Source organism: Pelodiscus sinensis, chromosome 1 (genome assembly GCF_049634645.1).
Source record: "Pelodiscus sinensis isolate JC-2024 chromosome 1, ASM4963464v1, whole genome shotgun sequence".
Classification (NCBI taxonomy): domain Eukaryota; kingdom Metazoa; phylum Chordata; order Testudines; family Trionychidae; genus Pelodiscus; species Pelodiscus sinensis.
Window position 1 is genome coordinate 245,663,568 of NC_134711.1, and position 25,870 is coordinate 245,689,437.

At 39.4% G+C, this 25,870-nt stretch overlaps 1 protein-coding gene across 1 annotated transcript; it reads right to left on the reverse strand.

Moving 5' to 3' along the window:
- ERCC5 (ERCC excision repair 5, endonuclease) lies at nt 1-25,819 on the reverse strand. Its single transcript, XM_075918734.1, has 15 exons — nt 25,490-25,819; nt 23,824-23,999; nt 22,662-22,777; nt 22,489-22,581; nt 20,465-20,525; nt 18,093-18,236; nt 16,266-16,473; nt 15,027-15,980; nt 11,885-12,150; nt 11,591-11,710; nt 7,871-8,084; nt 4,684-4,828; nt 3,745-3,947; nt 3,058-3,140; nt 1-828 (listed from the first exon to the last, which is right to left on the reverse strand). Exons 1-15 carry the CDS (start codon nt 25,575-25,577, stop codon nt 271-273), a joined length of 3,429 nt encoding a protein of 1,142 aa, XP_075774849.1. The 5' UTR covers nt 25,578-25,819; the 3' UTR covers nt 1-270.
- Nucleotides 25,820-25,870: the final 51 nt, after the last annotated feature.

Genomic DNA, 25,870 nt, shown 5'->3' on the forward strand with positions numbered 1-25,870 from the left:
TTCTGGCCCAATTTTATTAATTAAGTCAGAAAACTCGCATTTAATGTAACAGATACTTTCACTGAATAAGAAGTCCAACACTGGACATTCTGAGTAACTATCCTGAAAAAGCTATAATTCAAGCTTGCTAAAACTACTTCTTGTTTAAAGTCTAATCACAATGTAAATTCAATACACACAAAAACAAGGGATAATTTATGTTTATTCTATTCTACCAAAGAATTCATTAGAATATTTACAATGAAGATTTGATCATAAAACAAAATACAATTAGCACTTTTTCTTTTTTCTTCCTCTCATATTCCATAATTTCCCTTTTTTGCCCTCAAACACAGACCTGGCGGTTACCATGACAGTTTTCTCCTCATTTCCATCCTCACTACTTGAGCTACCATTCCCCTCTTCCTCTTTACTGTACTTTTGTCTCACTGTGTTTTTCTGAACTGGTGACTTCTTGATAGTTTTTCCTCTTTTGCACAGATGTAAAACTTTGCTTTCAGAATCTTCCTCTGAAGACCCACTGGATGCTTCCGAAAGCTGCACATCTCCAATGAAACCACCTCCATAGAAACTCTCCTCTTTGGACTTCGAATGCTTTTTCCTCTTTGTCTTTTGGCTTTGTACTACAATATCTTGAACAGCTACTTTTCCTTTCTCATCATGTTTCAATTTTTTCTCTGCAACAGCAGTAGCCTCCTGAATCTTATCAGTTGCTGCTTCTTTTTCTTTCCTTTGCATACAAGTCACAGCTCTTCGAAGTCTCTGGCTCTTAATGGCTTGCTTTTCATGTTCTGCTAATCTGAAGAACGAGTCAATTCGAAGCTGAGTCTACAAGTGTACACAACAATTAAAGACGTGTAAGTTTAGATACCATGATGATAAGCATTCTATAAATAAAACAGATTATGCCATAGTCTAAATTGGTATAGAACATACACTAACCAAACAAATGAAATATGAATCACAAGTAGATATAGAATATGAGTTACCAGAAGAGTTTAGCAATCTTACAATAATATAATTATGAAGTTTTAAAAGCTTACTTACAGCACGGAACACTACTACAGCCCCGTTTAAAGAAACAAATTAATGGTTATAGAAACAAAATTTCCTTCACATTTTAAAAATACTACATTTATACTTATAACAAGTTATTTGCAATTACAGCACAAATGGTGACACCCAAACTTGCAAAAAAAACCACACTTCAAGTATTCTCAAATGCAAAATTAACAACATAATAAAATGATTGATTTACTAGCAAAGCCTACAACTATGTCTTTCATTTGCACAAACCAGCAAAGTAAAAACATTATTTTGATTAAATGAACTGAATGCTTACTGCAACATTTTAAAGTCTTAACTTTAATGAACTTTAACTTTTTGAATAATTTAAAATTGAACATTTTTAACTGTGTGTGTAGATTAAAAGTTATCAATATATTCATGTAATATAATAAAAAGTATTCCTATCCATATATTACTATAGTTGCATCTCCCTGCAAGAGCTGATATTTCTAATGTATAGACTTTACAGGGAGTAAAGTACAACCTCATTTAGTCAAACTGTTGGAGAGAATATTTAAAAACATTCACATATATTAGGCTTTTCATCAGTGGTGTTCAAACTTTTTGGCCCATGGACGACCTAGCTCAATGTAAACCTTTCCATGAACCACCAGCTACTAATGGAAACTCACCATTAAGTACATAATTACACCCGAGCCCTTTTGTTAGTGCTGCAGCTAAGGACACTAGTTTAATTTAAATTATTAAATAGATGAAGCACTTTAACTTTCTCATGTTAGTTTATGAAACTTCATTTTAAATAAAATAAAATATTAATGTATGTTCAACATAAAAGCTTTCAATGGTTTTATTTGGGGGGGGAGAGAACCTTTTGTGTGTTAGGGCAACTGACCCACAGAAAAATCAGTTAGAGACCTCACAAGTGAAAAGCAAAAAAATGTCTTCAAAATAACCCCAACCCTCACTCATGCGGCCTCTAACTGAGACACACCGCTCCTCTGGCTCTCCAGCCCCATGGGGCGAGGGGAAGGACCGAGGTACAGGTCTTCCCATAGACCAGATTTACTCTTCTGGGGTTCTGGAGTTAGTGGATTTTATGGACCCCCTTAAACCCTGGGGTGAGGGGGGAGAAATAAGGGGTTCAGTGTTAGGGACATGGCTGCTAGTGAGTGGGATGGGTTGCAGGATATAGGAGGTGGGGTGCAGAAGCAGACTAGGAATAGGGTATCTGGTCGGGAGGAGGGTAAAGACTGGGTGTAGGGTGCCTGGCCAGGAGGGAGGGTGCAGGAGCATACTGGGGGTAGGGTTATCTGGCCTGGAGCAGGGAGATGGGGGCAGGGAGTGCCTGGGGCTAAAGCTGGTGGGCAGAGTGGCTGAGGGGGTTCAGACACATGGAGGCAGGGTGCCCCTAGGAATAGTGCTAGGGTCAAGATGGCTCAGGGGGTGGGGTTCAGGGAAACGGATGGGCAAGGAAGCTAGGCGCAGTGCAGAAAGGCAGGGTTGGGCGGGTAGGTGACCCCGGGTGTCCAGGACTGCAGGGGAGACTTGCCAACCACTTTTAAAATCCTAGACGAGTCAAGCTTCAATGCACCAGAAGTAGGAATTACATGGGTCTTTCTTATGCTAATTTAGGAATCGGTAATATTAGCTACTGTAGAACAAACAGAAGCACGAACTCATGAGCTGATAGGCAGCAGTACTAGATTTTACTAATTTATAGTTTGCACCTCCCAAACTGTATTTATGGTAAAAAATTTAGAATCTAATGATATTTAGTTTTAAAAATATATGTATTTATAATTGTACTATTCATATACACAAGACCTAATTCCATGCTGATTTACAACTTACGAGAGCCCATGAATTCAAAGGAATTGCAGGGGTTGCAGTTCAGCTCAGAGTCTGTTAAATGATTTGGGTTTGTAATACATTTTTGGTTGAAGTTTTGTTGGTTATTTAAAAAATACTAAATGTTTATATTTTCCAACCAACCTTAAACTACATTAAAGCTTCCAACAACATGATTACCTGTTGTGAGTTCAGCTGTTTAAGTACAGGCAAAAGGATTTCATCTGTCTTTGTCCTAGTCCAGCCAAAGGAATTCTGACAGAATGTATAGGCAGTTAAGGTTCATCAAAACTTAAACACTTCTTAATACCCAAGTGTGAATATGAAATATAGAAGTTCCTCACCTAACCAAGCATCTTTCAAAGATACTGTAAATACAAATTTTTGAACTGTAAGAACAAAGGAAAATTCAAGATCTAGTAATATATATAATGCCAGGATTATCCTAAATGTTGTCAAAAAAATGTTCCCACCTATTGTTCATAAATTGTGTTAACAAAAAGATCACTCCAGATACATCCATTATTGACAAATATGTGAAACTTAAGGAAAAAAAATCCCAATGTTTGTACATACAGCAAAGGCTTAGTTACCTAACAATGGATCAATTACCACCCATTTTTAGACACAGAGCACACTCTCTCAAATTGCAGTGAGTGCAAGAAATAGAAGTGCACTATGACAAGGGATGCTAGGCAAAGTGAAGATGGGATAACTGATTTTGTTTGCAATTTACATTTAGAGTGAAATCCTCCTCATGGAGAGAATTTGGTTCTTGATTACTGAACTTGCTAACTGACTCTTGTACTCTTTTTGATCAAAGCAACTTCGGTTCACAACTCAAATCACATGTGATTTTAAAAAGATATTCTCTGATCTGTTCTACATCAGGCCTTCCCCAGATGAATGTTCCCTTTGATTCATCCACCACAGGTTTCAGGTAAGCTTCTACAACTGCTGGATTTGGGAAGCCAGAACTCAGCTGCAGTTGGCGCAGTTTTTTCTTTACTTTGGTATCATGTGGGTTGGGTCTTATTTTCTTATTCTTCTGAGCTTCAGTCCACCATTCACTGAAGAATATAGGAGGAGAGAGGTATTCAGTTGTTTTAGTGAAATACGTTTAGAACGTCAAAGACTATTAAGCTAACTTAAACAGACTTTATTATTATTTCTTATTTGTTTCCAGTAGTGCCAAGAAATGATAGGCAATTTTCAAACAGCAATGTGTTACAAGCCCTGCCCCCAGAAGCATGCAATCAAAAGGCACACAAACATGATAGGGAAAAGGTACACAACCTATAAATACCATTAGGTCAAGGTGATCTTTTGCCACATCTTGATCTGGACAGCAGAAGTCAACTAAATTTCTCAAAGCCAGCACACAACAGAAGTTGGTCTTTAAGAGGCACATAAATACAAAAGGGTGAAAGCCTCAATTAACTGTGAAAGAGTGTATCATGCCTAGTCATAATTCTTGGATGACTTCTGTAACAATCTGACTTTCATTGTTTTTTAAATAATAAGTCATAGCCTCAGCCACCTCCACTTCCAAGCGAAATTTCTCCATAAAATTTTAAACATTTGGCTCCAGTGTAGTGAGCTATGGATTTATAAGTGGTTTAAAACAATTTTATTGGAAAATAGGGAAATCTTCCTACTTACTAAATTATTTTATTCAATTAGGTTTTCTATAACAACCTGTACTGTTCACCTATGTTCACGTTTATCTCTTTGCATTCTAAAGTGATAGAAAAACATGTGAAACTAACATCTGTCTTAGAGAAAGAAAAATTAAATAAATCATACGTGAATTTTAAGAGAGGTTCCATTCCATGCCCAGGGAATTCATTTAAAATCTCCATTGCTGTTACATAGCCAACAGATGGGATCCCTTCAGTGTAGTCACTTCCAAGCAAATAGGCCAAATTAATTAACTTGCTTCTGTCTAACCCTGTAAGACAGAAAATGTAAACTAGACATTCTATGAAATTTAAGCTCTGTTCTCCCAAAAACAAGAACAGCACATAATCTGAAAACTAAAACAGCAACAAGAAAAAGAACAAGCAAGACCAGAGATCGAAGCTACTCTGATTCAAAGCAGGGCTTACTTTATTTCATTCTGGACAAAACACTATGGCTAGTCCAGGCACTAGTAACTGGCTTAACATATTGTATCAGACAACCCCTTAGAACCAAAATTAAATGCTATTAAGAACCCCGGAGAACTGATTAATTTCTGGCCTTTACATGATTTCATTTTTTTTTTTTTTAAAGAAATCTACATCTCACCCCTTCGTCAATTCTGAGCTAAGGTTTAGTGGCTTCTATATCAGGAATTCAGAAACTGTGTGCAGCATTAGTTCTATCTCCTGAAGTCTGGAATCACTGTATTCAAATGGCTTATCATAGTGGTTCTCAAATTGCATGCTCTATGCTCCCTGGCTGGAGGCTGATCACACTGTGTTGGCAGCACACAGGGTGATGATGTTCGTTGCTTCAAGTTGCATCAACAGGCCTCCAAGGCTCTTTTTGAAACTGCTGGAAAGGAATAGAAGAAATAAGCATAGCTGCTTCTACTAGTAATTGCTGTTATAAAATGACAGAAAAAACTGAACTACTCCTCAGGGACTGAATCCACCAGTTTACTCTCCATGAAAATAATTTCTGGAAAGAGACGGGAAGAGTGTGCATGCTCATGAGGTTCGTCAGACAGCTAATCAGAATGCCTAAATGTCCAGGGTAGCAAAAGAGAAAGGTCACTGAGTATAGGAATCCCTATGCAGAGGAAAGGAAGAATAGGAAAGATGGCACAGAGAAAGTGAAAATAGGCCAAACAAAATATAGGTTAGCAAAGAAAAGAGGCTTGCTTTTATACATTCACAATTAGATATTTTCTGCACTTATCTTCTTGAACTTCTGTTGCATACAGAAATAAGAAGCACCTATCACATCAGCCACAACAGTGGACAAAAATATTCTCAGAATTTGCTCGGAGAAAATAATTTTCCATTATATAAAATAGAGAAATTCTGCATGATCAATAACCAACAAACATTACAATATTATTTCAAAACCCTAACCTGGGAGTTTTGAAATAGTTGTGTAGAAGTAATGGCTAAGAAAGAGCAGGAATGGGCAAAAATTGTCCATAGTAAATTAAGTGACAGACATACAACTTTAAAAGTTCAATAATTTACTATGTGCCATGACTAAAAACTTTTTTGTTTAGACCAGTATATACTTTTTTAATCTTTGGTCTTATAACAGCAACCAGAAAGAAAAACACTACAATGGATTAATTAGTAACTGAAAATCTACAAAGTGATTTAATCCCTTGGATCTCCTTATAACACAGTGTTTGTCAGTACGTCCAAAACAAACTTCTATTTAGAGACGTTTATAGTCTGCCTGTATAATTTGCTCTGAATAAAACTATGAATGGTCTTTTCTTCACACAAAATGTGAATGTTTATCAGAAAGCAGACATTCCAATACATACTATTACTTTCATAATTAGGTCAGCAATATAGCCCCAGATGCAATAACTGGCTGTGAAGTCAGAGAAATTACTTAATGCACAAACCACATAGAAGTTTGATGTGACTGATCTCTCTCAAAAAAAGTCATCACTGCTAGGGATGTTAACATTAGATTAATCAACTATTCAATTAGTTGATAAGGACACTTCTGCTTTAAAATGTAGCAAGAGCTGCCGGGAGCCTAGGTCTAGCAGGAAGTCCCCCACTGTCCCCCGGGCTCCACGCGGGCACTTCCACTTTGAAATGTATAACAGCCCCAGCATGGGCTCTTGTGTATTTCAAAGATTGAAACACCCCACTGGCCCCGAATCCATGCGGAGTCCCCTGCTGACTCTGGGCTCCATGTGGACACTTCCGCTTTCAAATGTACAAGAGCCCACAGGGGTGCAGCAAGGGGTGGGAAAGCCAATAGTGAACTTGTGTGTCAACTACAGGCAGTCCCCGAGTTACACAGATCTGACTTATGTCGGATCTGCAGTTACGAATGGGGTTTGCTCCCCATCTCCCTGGTCTGCTGGAGACCAGCAGACCAGGGAGACGCGGAGCAAAGCCGCGGAGGACCTGGGCGGCGGGACCGCGGTGTGTCTCGGTCCCCCGCCCGTGTCTCCCTGGTCTGCTGGGGGGCGGGGGGCGCGCAGCTAGTACGCCCCCCCCCCCCCCAATCAGTCCAGGCTTTTCTCCCAACGCCTGGGGCAGAGCAGCTGGGGCGCTGCCAGTTGGTCCCGCAGCGCCGCTCTGGGCGCTACTGGACCAACCGGGCAGCACCCCAGCTGCTCTGCCCCAGGCGTCCTGATTCAGCCACTGCTGGTCAGTTTCAGCAGCGGCTGAATCAGGACGCCTGGGGCAGAGCAGCTGGGGTGCTGGTGGATTGGTCCAGTAGCGCCAAGGAGCGGCGCTACTGGAGCAACCCAACAGCACCCCAGCTGCTCTGCCCCAGGCGTCCCCAAGTCAGCCGCTGCTGAAACTGACCAGCGCTGACTACAGGAAGCCCGAGGCAGAGTTGCTCTGCCCCAGGCTTCCTGGAATCAGCCGCTGATCAGTTTCAGCAGTAGCTGACTTGGGGATGCCTGGGGTTCTTAAATTGAATCTGTATGTAAGAACTGGCGTCCAGATTCAGCCTGTTGAAACTGATCAGAGGCTGATTCCAGGAAGCCCGGGCAGATCAACTCTGCCTCGGGCTTCCTGTAGTCAGCCGCTGGTCAGTTTCAGCAGCGGCTGAATCTGGACGCCAGTTCCGACTTACATACAGATTCAGCTAAAGAACAAACCTACAGTCCCTATCCTGTACATAACCCGGGGACTGCCTGTAGTCAATTAGTCACTTACATCCCTAATCAATGCAACAGTTATATAGAATACTGAGTTCCAATACAGAAAAGGAATAGAACAAAACTGCCCATCAAAAACAAGCAAAAAAACCCAACATATCAATCATAAAAGCACTTGCACCTTACCTAGCTGGTTTTGAATGTCCACATATTGGTAATATTCCACATATTTATTTTGACTGAAGAAATTTTTATAAACATGCCGTGCTCCAAATAGCCAAATATCACTATCATCAGTAATTGTCCCAGAGGTCTGATCAGTAAGGTCCAAGAGAGCACACTGGGCCTCTGCCTCCATAGGTGCTTCAATGTAAGGAACTCCAAACAGACGGAGAAGTTCCTACAGGAAGCAAGGCTAGGGTTAATATGTAATAAAAAACCCCACAGCTCATCACACATGCCTTCCTGAATCAAAAATGTGCTTGGTTCACATCTGGAGAGCATTTAACCCATTCTTTACAAATCTAAACTATTTACATTAAAAAGTCAAAGGACTAAACCTACTTACTTTACTCATACAAGCAGTGCCATGGTGGAGTTTGAGGATTTTGGTTTCTGGCCTATCATAGTTCTTTTTATTTTATAGGGGAAGCAGTCCTGGAACATGCTGGTAGGGCTGAACTGGAGAAGAGATGGGGGCATTCCCAATCCCCCATCCAAACCCAATCCCCCAGTCTCTAACTGAAATGATATGCTGACCTCATAAAGAAGGAAGACTTCACCAGCTGGATAGGGTCATTACTTTGTCATCTGTTCTCTCTTTGAATCCAACCCTAACACATGGCAAGTAGAACCTTATTCTGCGAGGAAACCCAGTATGACTCAATGTAAGCTAAATTGAAAGAAGACAGTTCAATAATTTAAGGTGTCAGGCAAGTTGTACTTAATCTAAATATGTACAGGAACAGGACTGAATTATATTTCAAAAGCATATGTCTATTGATTTTCTTTTAAAAAAATTTTTATATGAAACATTTTAAATGAAAAGAATGTATACAGGAACGATGTGTCTCAGTGCAGAGACAAAAGAAAACAAGTATGTTTCCATAGACTTTTGAGGTCTGATCTGATAATCTAGTCTGATCCCTGAAAAACACATCTCATCGAATTTTCCATAGTAACTCCTGCAACAAACCCACAACTTTTGGTTGAATTAGAGCATACCTTTCAGAAAGATATCTAGTCTTGATTTAAAGACTGCAAGTGACAAAGAATTTCTCCACATCCCTTCATAAGTTGTTTCATTGCTTACTTTTTCCCCCCAATTGTTAAAAACACGAGCCTTATTTTACACTGAATTTGTCCAGTTTCAGCTTCAAGCCACTAGATCTGTTATAACTGTCTTTAGATTAAACAGCCATCTGCTGGCAGAAATCTTTTCCCCATGTTGGTACTTATAGACCACAATCAAATCAATCCTCTCTCTAATTTATCTCCTTGCGTTTCTGAATTCTGAAATGACTGAAAACTAGATTGTGAAATATATGTAGATCACCAATTTGAGAGGGGAAAAACACACAGCCTTCTTGTATTAACTGTTTGCAATACAAGTTACTCTTGTAAATTCTCTTTTAGGAAAGTGAAGTTTTACAAAGACTGGAAAGTCGTCAAGCATGTTTGAGAGCAGACATCAGGTTAATGCTGGGTGTTCCCAATTTACAGATCCCAGTAAGACCACTTTAGAATACATTATTGCAATTATTTTAACATGAAAGATGCTCTAATTCTATAATGATTTAGCATAAAACAGGAAGACAAACAGATGTGAGCAAGTAACCTTATAGTCACCGTTCTGACCATGAACTGAAGCAAAATCATCATAGGAGCTTCTTATTAGTTTTTCAAAACAATTTACTTAGTTTTTAATGTCAAATACAAGCACAGGATCAGTTACAACATTAGTAGTCTGCCACCACATCTCTTGCAATATCTCAAGCTCTTAAATATTTGAACTTTTAAAAAAAATGTACATCAAGGTAAAAGTATGAGGAAACCTTTTAAACAAGGAAAAATTTTAATAAAATTTATACCATATGAACTATCCCCCTTTCCTTTCAAAGAAAATCTCTAATTTAGTGTTTTGGAACATAATTTACAAATATTAAATCATTTATTCTACCACTGTGTATTACTTCATGTGGTGTCAAGTCAGTAAAGTCTTTAATCAAGATCAGAAACCTTTACACACCCAAGAGTATTTAAATCAAGATAGAACATCTTTCTAAAACAGGGCTACTCAACTTTGGAAGCCCTGGGGGCCACAATGATACCTCACAGCGCATGCCGAGGGCCGCAACTTAAGTGTGGTTGGATATGCATGCAAATATATATGCAAATAGCTTCTTTCACACTGATGCATGAATACAAAGATTAAGGCAAGACTACACAACACACAGGCCCCATTAAAGTCAGTTCTGCTGATTTATTCGATTTTCACCTATATGACAGCACTTTTTCTGAGCAATGACAGTCCAGGAATTTAACTACTAAAACGCATATTAACAGAAGACCATTATATTAACTATTTTTTTGTTTTGGCTCCCACCTGCAGACTGTGTGTTCAGCCCCGCGTAAACCCAAACCGGGCCAGGGGCTGCAAACAAATGTTGTAGCTCTAACTGAAGTTATGGGCTTGATGAAGAGACTACTAGGTGAGGCTCTTTGGCCAACTGGCATACAGAAAGTCACATAATGATCATAATGGTCTCTTCTGACCATAAAATCTATTAAATTCAAATGAAACCTTAGCTGACTAAAATTTGCCTTCATTAAAGTGATTCAAGGTTGTTGTGAGGGTTTAATACTCAAAGGAGTATGCCTGGTACACCAAGACCCAAAGGTCAAATTCTGGGGGTTACTTCCACCTGGCTTTCCATACAAAATTATACAGTGTTGTACAGATTTTTTTTTTTTAAAGGAGTCAGGGGTAGCACACAAGCACATTTTTCATTCAACTATGCTAAACATGAAATCTAAGATCTACCAAAGTTAAAATCCTGTAAGGATTCAAAAATACTTTTGTGCATACATGCAATAACCAGAGCCTGATACAGAGAGTACTTACACTTTCAAAAAAACTCAGCTACCAGACTGACTTCAATTGGTAAGAAATGCCAAAAAATGAACACAGTGTTTTAGAAAGCTCGATATGACACACCCAAGCATAATCTAAAAGACTTTTTTTAAATTTTCATAGAATTATAGAAATGTAGTTTGAAACACCTCAAGAATCATCCAGACCACCCATCCTTGAGACACATTGTTCTTTAAAAACCTCCAATGATGTGAATTCCCAGCGTCTTTTGGAAGCCTGTTCCAGAGCTTAGCAGCCCTTATAGTTAGAAAAGTTTTCCTAATACCTAACTAAAACCTCTCGCAGATTAAGGTCATCATCCTTCCTTCTGTGAACATGGAGACCAATTGTTTGTTTATTTGTATATTTTCAAAAATTGTACATTTCTACAATACAGTTTTTTAAATGCTTCACTTCAAACATTAGCTACAACTTACTTAACTTCATCTTAAAGGCTTTTCAATTTCTATTCAATGTTATTGTTTCCTCCCCACACTAAAAAAAAGTTATGATAGTTAAAAAAAATGAAGGTATTTTCTCTTATTTATTCTCAAAATATATATTATAAACTGTTCAGTGATATTTCCGGCATTTTGAATGTGAGACACATGTTCTTTTAATATTCTCTCAAGTAGGTGGAAGAAACACTAGCTCATAAGAGAGAAAAGTGACACAGAATTAAACATTATAAACAGTGTTGAACGCACTCTGACTTGCCAAGACATACCGTGATTTTTATTTTTAAAGTCAAAATAACCTTCAAGAAATATTACCTGACTTTCCAAGAACATCTGTCCTGTTACAGTGGCAGCAATACGCTCCTGCTGTTGTTTTTGAGCATGAAGCATATTTTGTTCAACAGAAAGGTCATTCTCTAAGGCTTCCAATTCCTCCTGAATATTAAATAAAAGCAAAGTCTGATCATATCAACAGTGAAGTATATTAATCATACATATATCCTTGACTATAGTTACAACAGGAGCCTGTGCACCATTAACTCTCAGTTGCTTGCAAGTCTTCTTACTCTATTCACTCAATATAACTGACAAAAAAACAAGCATTGTTACCAAACTAATATCTTGCCACTCATTCACTGCATCTTTCCCGTCTTTTTTGGTTTCAGCATTCTGATGACATGCCAACTGCACTTCTTCAGTAGTGTCTTTAAGGGGGTTCTCTGTGACATCATCCTCTCCTTTCTTCTGCAGTTCTGTAGCTGCTGCTTCAACAGTGACTGTCTCATCAGGTTCAGAGGGAGCAATTGATGTTTTAAATATTTCACCTGGAAACTCAGTGTCATTGCTACTTTCACTATCCACTTCAATAAAGCTACCTGCACAAGAGGAAGGGAGGGCGGGAGGGGGAAAAAACAACACAATTTCCTCCTCATTAAGGGGAAAAACATACTCCAATCCTAAGATACATTAATAGCTTTTTTATTTCCAACATTAATGGCTTTTTTATTTCCATCAGACACAATTTCATGCTCCGGGATTCCTGTGAGCAGCCCTACTATTAGATGTTGGTATTTCCTACTTCTCTCTAACATTACCAGAGCTTTTGCTGCTCTCACTGTTTCTGTACATCTTTTTGTTTGTTTACACTAGTGATGTTCTGAGCAGACAGAATTAAATACTGGTTGTCTGAACTGGCTTTACATTTCTTTATTTCCTTTTAGAAGACTGATATGGACATAGATTGTGAAAGGGCTTAAAGAATCTTTAGAGGAAATATAACAGTTTTCCTCTTTGAAAATGTTAGCAATTGGCCTTTTTTTATTCATTCATTTTTAAATAATTTTGTATTGAATTGATGAAAACTACCATTTTACTTTCCCCTCCACTCTGTGTAAAGTTTAGGGTGAATGCTGACAGGAATATAAAATTAATAAAGATGTGCAATTTAGGAAATGTCAAGCTTTCTGGAAGACCACCAATAACATATTCTTTACACAGAGAGTTACTACTTTAGAGGAAAAAAGGAAGTGGAGGATGTACATGTGAGACTACATATTTGTGTTTTTCCTATTGGGTAGAACTTTCCACAAGATATTCATGTTAAATGGCTTCTGGTTGGTAGGATTGCTGGAGAGCTTTTCTATCAGAAACCCTTATATAGAGCTGTGCAAACCTGTTTGAATAAAAATGTGGTGGGAAAAGCAGATTGATTTATTCAATGGCATTAGGCCTACCTGTTTTTGGGGGGCAACTTATTTTTTGTTTGTTTTAAAACAGAAGATAACACTCATTACTTTGCATAATATTGTTTTAAATGAGTATTAAAATTGTGTCAGTGTGTATTAAAAGCACAAAACTGAGCATAAAGCATTTACTGTTTTATACACTGTACAGGAAAACAAAACAGCTCAATAGCAAATTTTAGTGTAGGTTTTGAATGATAGAAGCAGGCATCTAAATTATTCCATCCCCCTTCAATGAATTTATCTCTTCAACTCTATAAGAGGAGGGAAGCTTATACTCATGAATCCAGCACACGAGAGGAATACAGCCGCTCCCCAACTTATGAACGGGTTACGTACCAAACACCTGGTGATAACTTGGATTACATTCACTGACCGCTGTTTGTAAGTGCGGATTTTGTTCATAACTCAGGTTCCGGCTGAAGGTTGGTCGTAAATACGAATGGACGTAAGTTGATCCATTTGTAACTCGGGGACCGGCTGTACTGCCCTTCCTGCTGATCTCATAGCTCTATGGTTAGGGAAGGACATCAGGTGTCCACTAGATTCTATATCAAGCTCACATATCAAAATACTTTAAATTAATTTATGCGGCTTCGAAATCTGTGCCACAGAATTTCCTCACCCCTTCAAGGTGGGATCCAGATAGAGCAGTCAGATAATACCTTAACAGCATGGCTTTCTACAAGAGTCAAATGATTCGTAGAGCTAAGTCAGCTAAAGTGGCTGATCATCAATACATACATTTGCTCAAATATAGGGGAAAAAAGAATGGTAAACTTTGCCTTCCCTGTGCAAAAATTACATAAAACTACAAACTGAAACTTCAGGTTACAATTACCATGAATGGCAATAATGTTCACAAGGAGAATCTAGCCCATGGGGGTGGACAATTTTTGATGGGGAGACACACCAAGATTTTCGTAACGGGTCAATGGCTGCATTTTTCTAGGAAGCAGGTACTGGGTCTGGGACACAGGTTGAGTACAGAAGGGAGCATGAGGAGTTTGGGTGAAGAAGGGGATAGTGATCTAGGGCACCCCTGATGTAGCCCAAAGATTTTCCTCCTCTTATACAAAAAGAATGTTTATTATAGGGGTGTGGGAGCACCTTTACAATTAAAGCAGTAACATCATGGCATGTGCTTAAAGGTCAACCTTTCTAAATCCTCTAAAATTGACATTTTTTTTAAATTTTGTATCTCTCAGGATGTTGCTGGATAGGGTTAGTGACGTAGATTTCAATTAACTGAAGACAGAAGATCTGGAGATAAGGCCTCCCCAAAATGACATTTTAAAGTTTCTACATGTCCTCCCCCCCCCCCCCCCCCCCCGACCTAGAAACCAAACTATTGATGACAATAGGTTAAAAAACTGATTAAATTTGCAGAGTTTTATCCAAGGTTGTGCCTGGTACCCACCAAATCTTTGAGGGACCCAAATAGAGAACAGCATTAAAGAAAATATACATGTTTGCATTGTACCAATATAGAGAAAAACTGACATGCACTTAAAACAAGAACACAAAGTGTGGTGCCTGCTGATTGCGCACAATACTGTAAGAGCCATGAACTCCTTCTGCATCTGATCAAAGTGCTGCTATGATTCAATCGGCATACCCTGTAAATTCTACGTATGCAAGCAGAATTAGAAAAACTACCAATCCTGGGAGACTGTCTTGGTTCCAACAATCTTGCAGCCCACTGAAACGGAAGGCCACTCATGTGCCTCACTCACTAGCCTCACATAGCTGGATTATGTATTTATTTATTGTCAATAAAACCAGATTCTAAAAAAAAAAAATCATACATAAGAGATGTTTTTAAAAAATACAGCTGTCTATTAGATGTGGTAACTGCAAGGTTCACATCAGAAGATTGTAAACTCTTCAGGGTAAGAAACAGTCTTCCTGTAAATCTGTTCAGCATTAAGCACAACAGGGCTCTAATCCTGACTGAGGCCTTGGCTACCACAATCAAATGCGGAAAAAACCCAGCATGCTGCACATACCGTCTGAATCACTCTCTTCAGACTGTGATTCCCTTTCCACTCTTGCCTCATTAAGTTTTGCTATTTCTGGAGTGACTGAAAGTGGATGCTGTAGCTCAGAGATACTCTTCTCTGCTTTTGGTAAAACACACTCTACGTTTTCAGATTCCCCATTGTTGGAAATTTCTGTAGTTTCTGTATGAACCATAGCTACTGAAGTAGTCTCTGTTGTGGAACTTATTGGTTTCTGCATGCAAACATTCATGTTTTCTTGCAGAGAACCTGATTCCATTTGTGAAATGTCATCTTGTTGATTTTCTGTCTCTTCTTTATCTATTCTAATGTTTTCAACAAATGAATAATTTTTAACACAAGGTGTGCACACGCCTTTAGGTAAAGGAATTAAAAACAAATCTGATTGACTTTTTTGGTCTGATTCACCATCTTGCACAAAAGCTGTGTTTGCTGAAAGAATTGTAGGTAAAAGTAGAGGTTCTTTTTCATCCTTAATTTTAGGAACCTCATTTTCTTCATCTGAGTTATTACTAAGATCCTTCACCCTTGACCTTTCCATTTGTGTTATATCAGCACCAGTGGTAATAACTGCTTTCACATCACCATCACTTAGATCTTGCTGAACAGCCTGTATTGTTCTTGGTGAGACATTGCCTTCAGCTATACTAGGGCAGAAAGTGGCTTGGTCCAAATGCAGCTGCCTTTTATCTTCATCCTCTGGCTCCTCTTCTGAGCTGTTTTCTAGCAAAGCTGCTTGTATAGCAAGCAACGTTCTGGGGGAAGGTGGTGCTCCGACTGCATTGCTATCCTCTATCTTTAACTTTTCAGGTGAAGGTGGCTTGAGATTAGCATTAATTTCATTATGTATTTTATCAGGTATATTATATTCCGATCTTGTGGAAGAATGCCCAACCGAAAGAGTTTCCAAGTGTTTACTGGTGGCTTCCTTTACTTGAATTCCTGAAAAAGAAAAAAAAAAGGATTGCTACATTTCTTCATATGTTTATATATTCATTTTCTGCTATAACAAATTAGATTTAAAATCATAGAAGTTGGTGCTTGATAACCGAGTAGTTTATTATTCTATTTCACTGCAATTTATAATTCATTTTACTAAAAGTATCAACTGTAACTTTCTGTACATGAAACTCAGATTTTTTAGCAGTACACATAAGAATGACAGCAATACAGAGTGCCTACTCCCAGTGAGAAATTTCATGAAGTGAAGCAATAAGTCCACAATACCTTTTATCAAAATATAGTGAGAAGTATCTTCAGAGACCACCCTCTTGCTTTCCACTTCTTTCATAAAGCCTCCCTCATTTTCATACTGGGTTTGGATATGGCCTGAGTGCTGCTGATTCATCTCTTTTTCCACATTTTCTATGTATCGATTGAGATTATTTTTTTTAAGCAAGCCATTGAGTTGGTATTGCGAGAAGTCATTGGACTCCTTAAATAAACAAAATAAGCTTCAAATTAAAACATAAAATGAACCAAAGTCTATTTAAATAAAATGCAACTTTTGTATCTGAGGCAAATGCATTCACTGGGCTCTGGAGAAAAAAGCTGTGTTTTTCTACATCTCTTTTTGTCATCACTTTTAGACACAAGATATTTTTCTGTTAGGGGTTGCAATGTCACAATATCCTGACATATTAATACAAGACAAAAATAAATTAATAAGTGAGATAGATTGACAATGTTTTGCAATATCCTGAACCAAATGGAATTAAGATAAAGTTTCACTTCATTCAATAAAGTTTATCAAATTAGTGATATCGTCTTTATTTATGATGTATTAAAAATGCAATTGTGTATGTTACTGTGGCACTGCAAATACCTTTTCTCATGGCAGTGGAAGGGGGAGGTTTATAATATACTTCTTATATTATAAACCCACCTAGAAATATATATATTATTTCCATCTAGATTCTACAGAGACCAACAGGCAAAGAAAGAATTTTTGGATTAAAAGCCAAGTACTGAGCCTGCCAGAATCCAAGTTAGAGCTGAAGTTAATTCTGCTACACTTAATCACTTGCTCATATGTTCCTTTTCTATTTTTTATTATGTTTTACCTTAATAATAAAATAGACGTGTACATGGTGTGCTGCATGTTAACATAACTGTTGATAATCACACTTATCAGTCTCTGAAAAGTGTGTTCCTACACAACCTGTCTATGCTGAGAAATACTATGCTGAGCAGCTTGGGAATACCAAGGTCAGAAAGAAGAGAAATGCAGATCTCTCCCTCTCTTTCCCCACTCCCCTCCGAAAGGTAACAGCTGGTAAGCTGGAAGCAGTCAGTAGGTGCCCTGGCTATACCAAAGGGAAATACAGATGCAGCTGTCCTTGACATAGTATTAAACAATTATTTTAAATACGCTTAGTAACACTATTTAAATATTTTGAGACCTCTATTACATGTTCAGCTAAAACTGCTCATTTAATGGAGATGGTCTATAACTCAAGAGCAAATAAAATTATAAATGTTACATATAAATTATCTCTCACACTGGGGTGATTTAAATGTGATTGGCTATTACAATGTCTACCCTATTATACAGTAAAACATAGCTGTGGTCTCAAAAGTAATTCCAAAAATAGCACTGTAGGGTTCCAGTTGCCTCTTAATGATTTCTACACATTTGCTTAGTTTACAATTAAAAAAATAATTTCCCCAACTGCCAGCTCTGCATGCAACTTGGGATTTAGAAGTGAAGCTGTGTTCTATCCACCTGACTCAACATAAATAATAAGATTCTGTAATTGGAACTCACTAAATAATTCTGGTGAGGATGCATGAGCAACAATATAAATTGCCCATTCTTACAAGACAATCTGGGCTCTGCAATTCTAACAGAAATCAGAGATTAAGATTCTGAATACACACAGAAAGCAAGTTTGTTAAGAACCATTACCCTGACTTTTTTGTGCAGTCACTTTTCTTGACATAGCACCAAGAGTAAGGATTTCTTGATGTCAGATACTAATGCAATCTTTATCAGCACTAATGGCAGCAGATTCTATCCAGGCTTTAAAAAGGCTGAAGGATTTTTTATTTTACCTCTGGCATTGCCTCAAATAATGTTCTTCGTCGTTTTGTAAACTCCTTTATGTCCGTCAGGATTTCATGTTTCACTTCTGGAGGCAGACTGCCAAAGTCTTCTGATTCAATGTCTACAGAATGAGGATTGTCAAAGAATTCTTCCTGTAAAAAACGAAAGAAAATTTGCAAACACTGATGTCACATGATCAAGACAACATGTGCATGGAGGCACTCATAACCAAATGGAAAATCAACATGCAATATTTAGTGTTTGAAAGGAGAAGCTAAAAATAATACTGTACCACACTAAGAAGGTAAAAAAAAAATTGTTGCCCTTACAAAACCAACTATTGAAAGTGCTAAATTATATGGATGAAGTATTAAGAGGAAATTTACTTCTGAATCAAATAACAGGTTTCTTATAACAAGCTAATCATATATTTGGCATGAATCACATCATTTACAGGGAGTAGAACTGTGCAGCTGGGGCCCTGGCATGCCACATGTGACCAACCACCAAGCCCCAGTTTTGCAAAGCAGCCCCGCCCCCTCGCGAAGCAGGAAGCAGAGCCTGTAGTGTAGGAGGAGGAGAAGGATTAACCTCTTAGCTCCTGGGAGCTACATGCCCAGGCCAAGCAGGGGCAGCCCCAAGGCCACACGTGCCTCTGCCATGCCCCTTCCCCACCAGCAGGAAGCTGACACCGTTACAGGGGAGGGACAGGGCTAAGCTCCTGCCCATGTGCCAGTGAAAACTGGTTTGCGTGCCACTTGTGGCACACATACCAGAGGTTGCCGACCCCAGGCTTAGAATTATTCAGTGAAGGGAAAAAGTGAAGAGGAAATATTTAAAAAGAGTGCATGTGCTGCAAATATTTAAAAAGAGTGTATGGACAACATTTGTTGTAGAGACAAACACAAAAGCTGGAATGTGAATCAAGGGAGGAGCAGAGACAACAGGACTGGAACAAACAAAAAAGGGACATCTAGCTATACTATTATAAAAGGAGAGGTGTCTGTCATGCTATCTATCACAGAGAACATTTGAAAACACTTGAGAAGCTTCTAGGGGGAGTCAGGCCTCCAGCCTCACCTACAGCCCTGCCCCATCGGCTGAGGCCCTGTCCCCATCAGGGGAAGGGAGGAGCAGCACACCGAGCGTGCGTGCGCCTGCAGCCCATCACAGGAGGGGAAGAGTGCACGTGTGCCACAGCATCCCCAGAGCAGCAGGGAGGGAAGAGGATGCACAAGCCCAACCCCTGCCCCTCAGCCCCAGGAGCAGTGGGGAGGGAGGAGGACACATGCACATGCTCACCCCCACCACAGGGAGGGGAAGAACATGTGCATGCCCGAGCATCCCCGGGGCAGTGGGGAGCCTCCGCATCCCCAGGAGCAGAAGGGAGGGAGGAGGCCCTGTGGCCCAAGCGGCCCAGGGAGCAGCAGGGAGGGTGGAGGCCACATGTACGTCTACTGCCACAACAGCACAGGTAATGCTAGTAATGATAAAAGAGGAAACCCAACTGAGTTAAAGTTTTGAAGTTAATAAATTGTGAATTTTGACAGGAGAGACTCCAACATCCTCTCAAACTTCACTGAGAAAGCAAATGACAGAAAAGGTACATATATCAATTTTATTCTAAGTTTTCTACAGTGTTTTAGAGAGTTAACTTTCAAAAAATTATTTTTCCTTAAATGGTCAATATTTCATGAATCACCTTAGAAAGAAATACTACAGAATACTGGAACATTGAGTCTCTAGTTTTCCCCCAATAGGTGGAAAGCTCTACTTTCTACATTTTGAGATTAGCAAGAAATCAGACATTTAAAAAGTCATTGGTCCCATAGGGCATGTCTACACTAGGAAATTATTTCAAAATAAAAACTCCTGAAATAACAGTTTTGAAACAGCATGTCCACATCACAGGGAAGCCTTGAAATTAGTCTGAGGCAAGCTCCCTTAATGTGGACACGCTACCTCAACTTAGAGGAAACACTGGAGAGTAATTACTCTGAATGACTCTGGGGAGTAGTTATTTTGAAATAGCAACAGTGGAGCATCCACACTATATAATCATTTCAAATATATAACTATTTCAAAATAAGTGTTATTTCTCATGGACAGTTATTGTTTCGAAATAACCAGACTGTTATTTTGAAATAACAGGCTTGGTAGTGTGGACACTCTGCTTGTTATTTCAAAATAACTCCCTAGTATTCCAGAGCTTAGGCAGACAATCCTATTGTGACACCAGGAATTAAATGTGGCACGTACATACTGCCCCCCCACACGCACACACACCCCGGGTATATTTTCGTTCTTGTTGTTAATATTATCCATTTGAAGTGAACAACTGAAAATGTTCACAATTACAAGGCTACCCAACTACAATTACCTGCAATATTTTTTTTTGGCTCATTCTTTCTTCCCACTCTCTCTCATCTTCATCTTCTGAGCTAAAATTACAAAAGAAATCAAGGTGGACAAAAAGGAAGCGGCAGGGTTTTTTTAATGCATGTATCAATAAAGCTTTTTTATATATAATAACCAAAACAGAATTCACCAGGAAAACCATAGGTCATTAACTAATCTGAAATGTACAATAAAAAAGATACAGCCTAGCAGAAAAGATGGAGAGGAATTGAATGGGATATAAAGATCATCACTAAGGCTACGATTATGTCACAGTCACGAAAGACACAGAATCCATGATATCCAGAGACCTCCATGACATTGGGACACTGGAGAAGGTCAGTCACTGCTGGTAGTGTGGGACCCTTTTTCAGCAGCCCATCCACCATAGTCAGCAGAGGGACCAGAGAACTCCCTATACATCGCAGGCACCTCCAACCCAGCAGTTTCCAGTCCCCGTAACCCCAACAGATCCCAGCCCCGCAGGACAGTGGGAAACGCCACCTCCCAAGCTCCTAATCAACGAGCAGGAACTGGGGTTATCGCTACCAGGCATTGCACACAGCAGAGCATGCAGGAGCCTCTGCTCTCCCCATTTTGTCAGGTATGTTTTTAGTTAAAGTCAGGGACAGGTCATGGCTTTCATTAATTTTAGTTTGTTTATTGCCTATGACCTGTCCATGACCTTTCAGTAAAAACATTCATGACAAAACTGTAACTTTAATCATCACTACAGATAACAACATACTCATCAGTCAAATCTGGATCAGGTCAGTTGTGACAGTTATTTGGAGACCTCATGCTGATTCTTAGCACAGAAATAGCAGCATTAAAAACCAATACTGTAAAAGGCACCCCTGCAGGTTACTCTGATAAAAAAAGGGTCCAACAACTGAATAAACATGGAGACTAATCTAACCCTCTCTTCCTAAGAAATCACTGCAGTTCAGTATGGAGGCACATTTATAGGTTAGTGTAGGAAAGAGTCCTCTATCAATTACTCCCCTATAAATACAATAAAGGGCTTCAGTCTCTGGAGCTATCAACCGAGCCTCTATCATGAAAGCTAAATGAACTTAAAACAAGGAGAAGCAAGTAAATACAGATGATGTCCAATCACAGAATGCTCTAGAATGGGGTGGCCAACCCATGGCGCTCGAGCCACATGCAGCTCTTTGCTCAAAGAAATGCGGCTCTTGCTAGTTCGGAGCTGCGCACCCGGACTGCTCACGGCTGCTCTGCGCACCCGCCTCAGTGCCTGGAGGGAGAAGTGCGTGACTGCAGTGGTGGCTCCAGTGAGACCCAGGCATTGGGTTAGAGCAGAGAGGGAGGGTTGGGAGGGTGCCTGGCTCTGGGGGGAGGAGATCTGGGTCAGAGTGGGGGGTTGGGGGTGCCTAGCTCTGGGGGAGGGCACTGTGTTCGAGCGGGGGGCCTGGAGGTTCCTGGCTCTGGGGAAAGGATGGGTGCATTGGGTTACAGCAAGGCAGGTGGTGGTGCCTGGCTCCCCAGGAGAGGAGGGGGATTGGGTTAGAGAGGGGAGCTGGTGGTTTCTGGATTTGGGGGAGGGGTGGGTCATTGGATTAGAGTTGGGTGGCTGACGCACCTTAAACTGAGTCCATGGATGCAGCATTAGGCAGCCAACACAGATGTCATATTTAAATTCCAGGGCTAAAAAAGAATCGGCATATACCTGATTTACACTGTGTTTCTTTAAAGAAAATGTCCAAAATGTTATTTTTAATCACTATGTTTTGTGTACTATAGATAGATAGATAGATAGATAGATAGATAGATAGATAGATAGATAGATAGATAGATAGATAGATAGATAGATAGATAAAAATAAATATATACTACGCGACTCTATCCACAACTATTTTGGCTCTTTGTCTCTAATTGGTTGGCCACCCCTGCTCTAGGACAAAGAGTAAACCTCAAAAGCAGCATTAAAAACGTTCAATATAGATTTTAAACTTAGACTAAGCTACTTGTCTTAGCATTGCTTACCTCTTTTTTTCTTCCTCTTGTAAAGACGACAATACATACATATCATCAATTTCTTCTCTTTGAACTTGTGAAATACTGGGCAGTGCTTCATTGCTTAAGAAAAAGTTGGAAGAGTTATTAATATATAAGTAAAAACAGCAGAGAAACAGGAGGAAAATCAATTTTGTCCTTGCCTTTTGCCTGTTAAAGCTGTTTTGATAGCTTGTCTTTTCAGGAAAGTTTTCAAGAGTTTTTCGGTAGTTTTCTTAGAGTCACTGACTGCCAATTCTTTTCTTTGCCTTCGCTTAGCCTAAGAACATGTAATGAGTAATATCAAATCTCATTAAAAGGGCATTTCTTATTAACTGAAGATATTTTTCCAGTAAATTACTCTTATAAGTAGCTATAAACAGAGAGTATTATACAACCGAATCCCGCAATATTTATTCATTGGTTTTCAGTTTTAAAATGGGTAACTTGGAAGCTACTAAACTTTTCCTCCTCCCTCAGTTTTCACAAATCTGCTATATATAATCATATCTGGAATCCACAATAACCTTGTAAACTGCACCATTAGTCTACACATATCCCTGCCAGTGCTATCCTCATTCTGACTCTCCTAATTCTTTACATACACTTGTTGTGTCATCTTAATTTAGGGTCTAGTCCTGCAACTGATTCCGTGCAGACAGATCCCTCTATCAGACCTTATTAAACTTGAATCCCTAGGAGTATCAATCTGGCCCCAATAAATTAGTGCAAACTCCAAGCAGGGACATGTTACATCCACACAATGTCAGATGCCCAATCAGAGGCCAATATTTTGACTTGCACAGTACTTGGGACAAAAGACCCACAATCTTAAAGTAACTTCTGCACACTTCTGTAGCACAAACCATAGCAGTGGTTCACTATATAAATTATCTCTGTAAACTTGAGATGAAAAATTTATCAACCCTGGCACAAAAATCGATTAGGCCACCATTTAGATTATCATATATTCTATTCATCCATTTAAACATACACATGCCCAGACAAGTGAGAAACTAGAATTTTTGAGCCTGGTTTAAATATATCAATTCACTTGCATGAGCAGAGTAACTATACACTATCAACTATCTTTAGACTATAGTTATGCGTATATGCATGCAAAAACAATGTATAAGAATAACCTTGGTTTCTACACTTGTAGCTGATTTAACACCTATCCTGCCTTCACTGACATCAGTTGCAGAATTGCCATTAACTACAAAGATGCAGGACTGGGCACCTACTCTCATAAAACTTTCCTACTGATAATTCTCTATCTTATTTAGCACTATAAAGAACATAAAATTGCTCAAAGAAAGTACATACCAAAGTTTGTCTCTTCAGTAATGGTGCCTCCCCATCAAAAACAAAGACAGGACGGATTCGAAAAAACAATAATTTACAGAGTCGATGGAACAAAGTGAGTAGGTGAGCATTTTGTATGGTGTTACCATGACGGTCCCTTACTCCTTTTACTGCCTGATTCAACCAAATGCTAATATCTTGAAGGACAGTTAAGAGAAAAAAGTTATAGTCTTACAAGCACATTTCACAATGTTAACCATGCAGTAAACAAGTTATATAAAATATTTAGATCTAAATCTTGTCTAAGGTTCTAAGCCCAAGAAGATAGGTTTGGTACACAGGAGACCAGTTGATCCTCTGAGGAATATGAAGATGGGAAAAAAAGGAATTCCCAACATAATACGAAAGCTAAACAGCAACAATTGAGTCACTCTATAGCCAATACAAGAACACACATTGTCCCTGTAAGTGAATGAACTGTAATAGTTTCCCAGCTTTCACTCATGTTAATAACATGATTTGAACTGTTTTTTTCCTGTCCCAACAGATAGTCATTTGAACAAGAATTCAGAAAAAGGGAAACTGTCAGTACTGCAGACATCAGATGTTCTCATGAAATACATAAACAAATGACATGTTGTAGGAACCTCTAAGGAACATATAACAATGAAGTCAATTTGTTTTTTCTTATGTATTATCCTTTGATTCCTAAATGTTTGCTGGTAAGCCTTGAATTCAGACCATAAAGATAACTAAATAAGATTAGTGCTTAGTTTCAAAGCCACGTAGAGGGTATTAAAAATAAAATATACAGAATTTTGACAAAGGCTAGTTCTAAAAGAAAAAGTACACCTTCATTTTCTAAAGATGTGTCTCAAGCATGCTTTGATAAATTTTCTGCCAGCATGTCCTAAGCAGAACTGTTATAGAATACCACTCCCCTCTGCCTCCTCTAGAATGCTTGAGCACCTAGAATGCTTGAGCTTTGCAACTATCCTTTGATGCTCAAGTGACGAGTATGATACAAGTGGTTCATATAATTTATTTTTTAAAACACAACAATATCCAAATTAAGTTTTGAACAGTCAGGTGGAACAGACCTGCCACATTATGAGTTTTTTTTAAACTGGCTTATGTCTCTTCCTGAGCTAATGGGTTTTTTTTAATTCCTCTCTGTAACATCTGCCAAACCTGTTGTGTAACTCATTTCAATCTGAAGTATGTCTTAAATAGAGACTCTGAATGTGTCTGGTAACAGCGGAAAAACATTTTATTAACTGACTGCACTTGAATGTCTAGAAAAACTTCAGGAACAGAGCTAGAGTCAACCAGATGCAGCATTCCACCTCATCCTCTTTTGACATGAGCTAAAGTCCAACGTACAGAATAGCAGAATTAATTCAGTTCCTTTCAGCTTTTCAGACGAGTACCCCCTCGGAGGCACATTTAATTTGACATTTGTGTGTGAGATTTAAAGCCCAAACTAGTGGAAAGCAATCCTTGCCATTTCATCTATCCAAACATGAGGAGTAGTTGTTTCTCCAACTGCCCAACTCACAGGCTCTATACCTGTACCCTGCCTGGCTCTAGCGGACTCTTGTGTCCATTCGGGAGATTTCTGTATCTTTTCGCGACGGGGCTCCGATACGTTTCAGCAGCGCCTGTCAGCGCACGGGGAGAAGGATACCGACAGCAAGAATTTTTCCTTCCAAAGTTTCTGGGTTTATTGGTCTTCCGGAGCATTCAAGCAGCTTCCAAAGTCCTTGGACTCCCATCGCGCTGCCTCACGTTGCAGGAAGCGAATCAGGAGACGGGGGGGGGGTGAATATTTGCAGCGCGGGGCAACGGCGCTCGCAGACGAAAAGGCTCGTTACAGGCACAGACATTGACACGCAGCCACGCGGGGCACGACACGATCCGGCTCCCCCACAAGCAGCTGCATTAAGACCACGGCCCTGCGGGCTCCTCCCCCAGGCGCGGCCCCGGCTGCGGTTGGAGCTGGGGCCGCGCGACTCACCCTCCCGGCGCCGCCAGCTGGTCTCACCCGGGATAGGGCCCCGGCGCCTGC

Excerpts from the sequence above, each read along its gene's own strand:
- ERCC5 (XM_075918734.1), bottom strand. The coding sequence starts at position 25,577 with ATGGGAGTCCAAGGACTTTGGAAGCTGCTTGAATGCTCCGGAAGACCA. Across the intron at positions 8,085-11,590 it reads AGATGTTCTTGGAAAGTCAG|GAACTTCTCCGTCTGTTTGG; the intron begins GTAATATTTCTT and ends TGCTTCCTGTAG. Across the intron at positions 3,141-3,744 it reads TGTAGAACAGATCAGAGAAT|TCTGTCAGAATTCCTTTGGC; the intron begins ATCTTTTTAAAA and ends CTGCCTATACAT.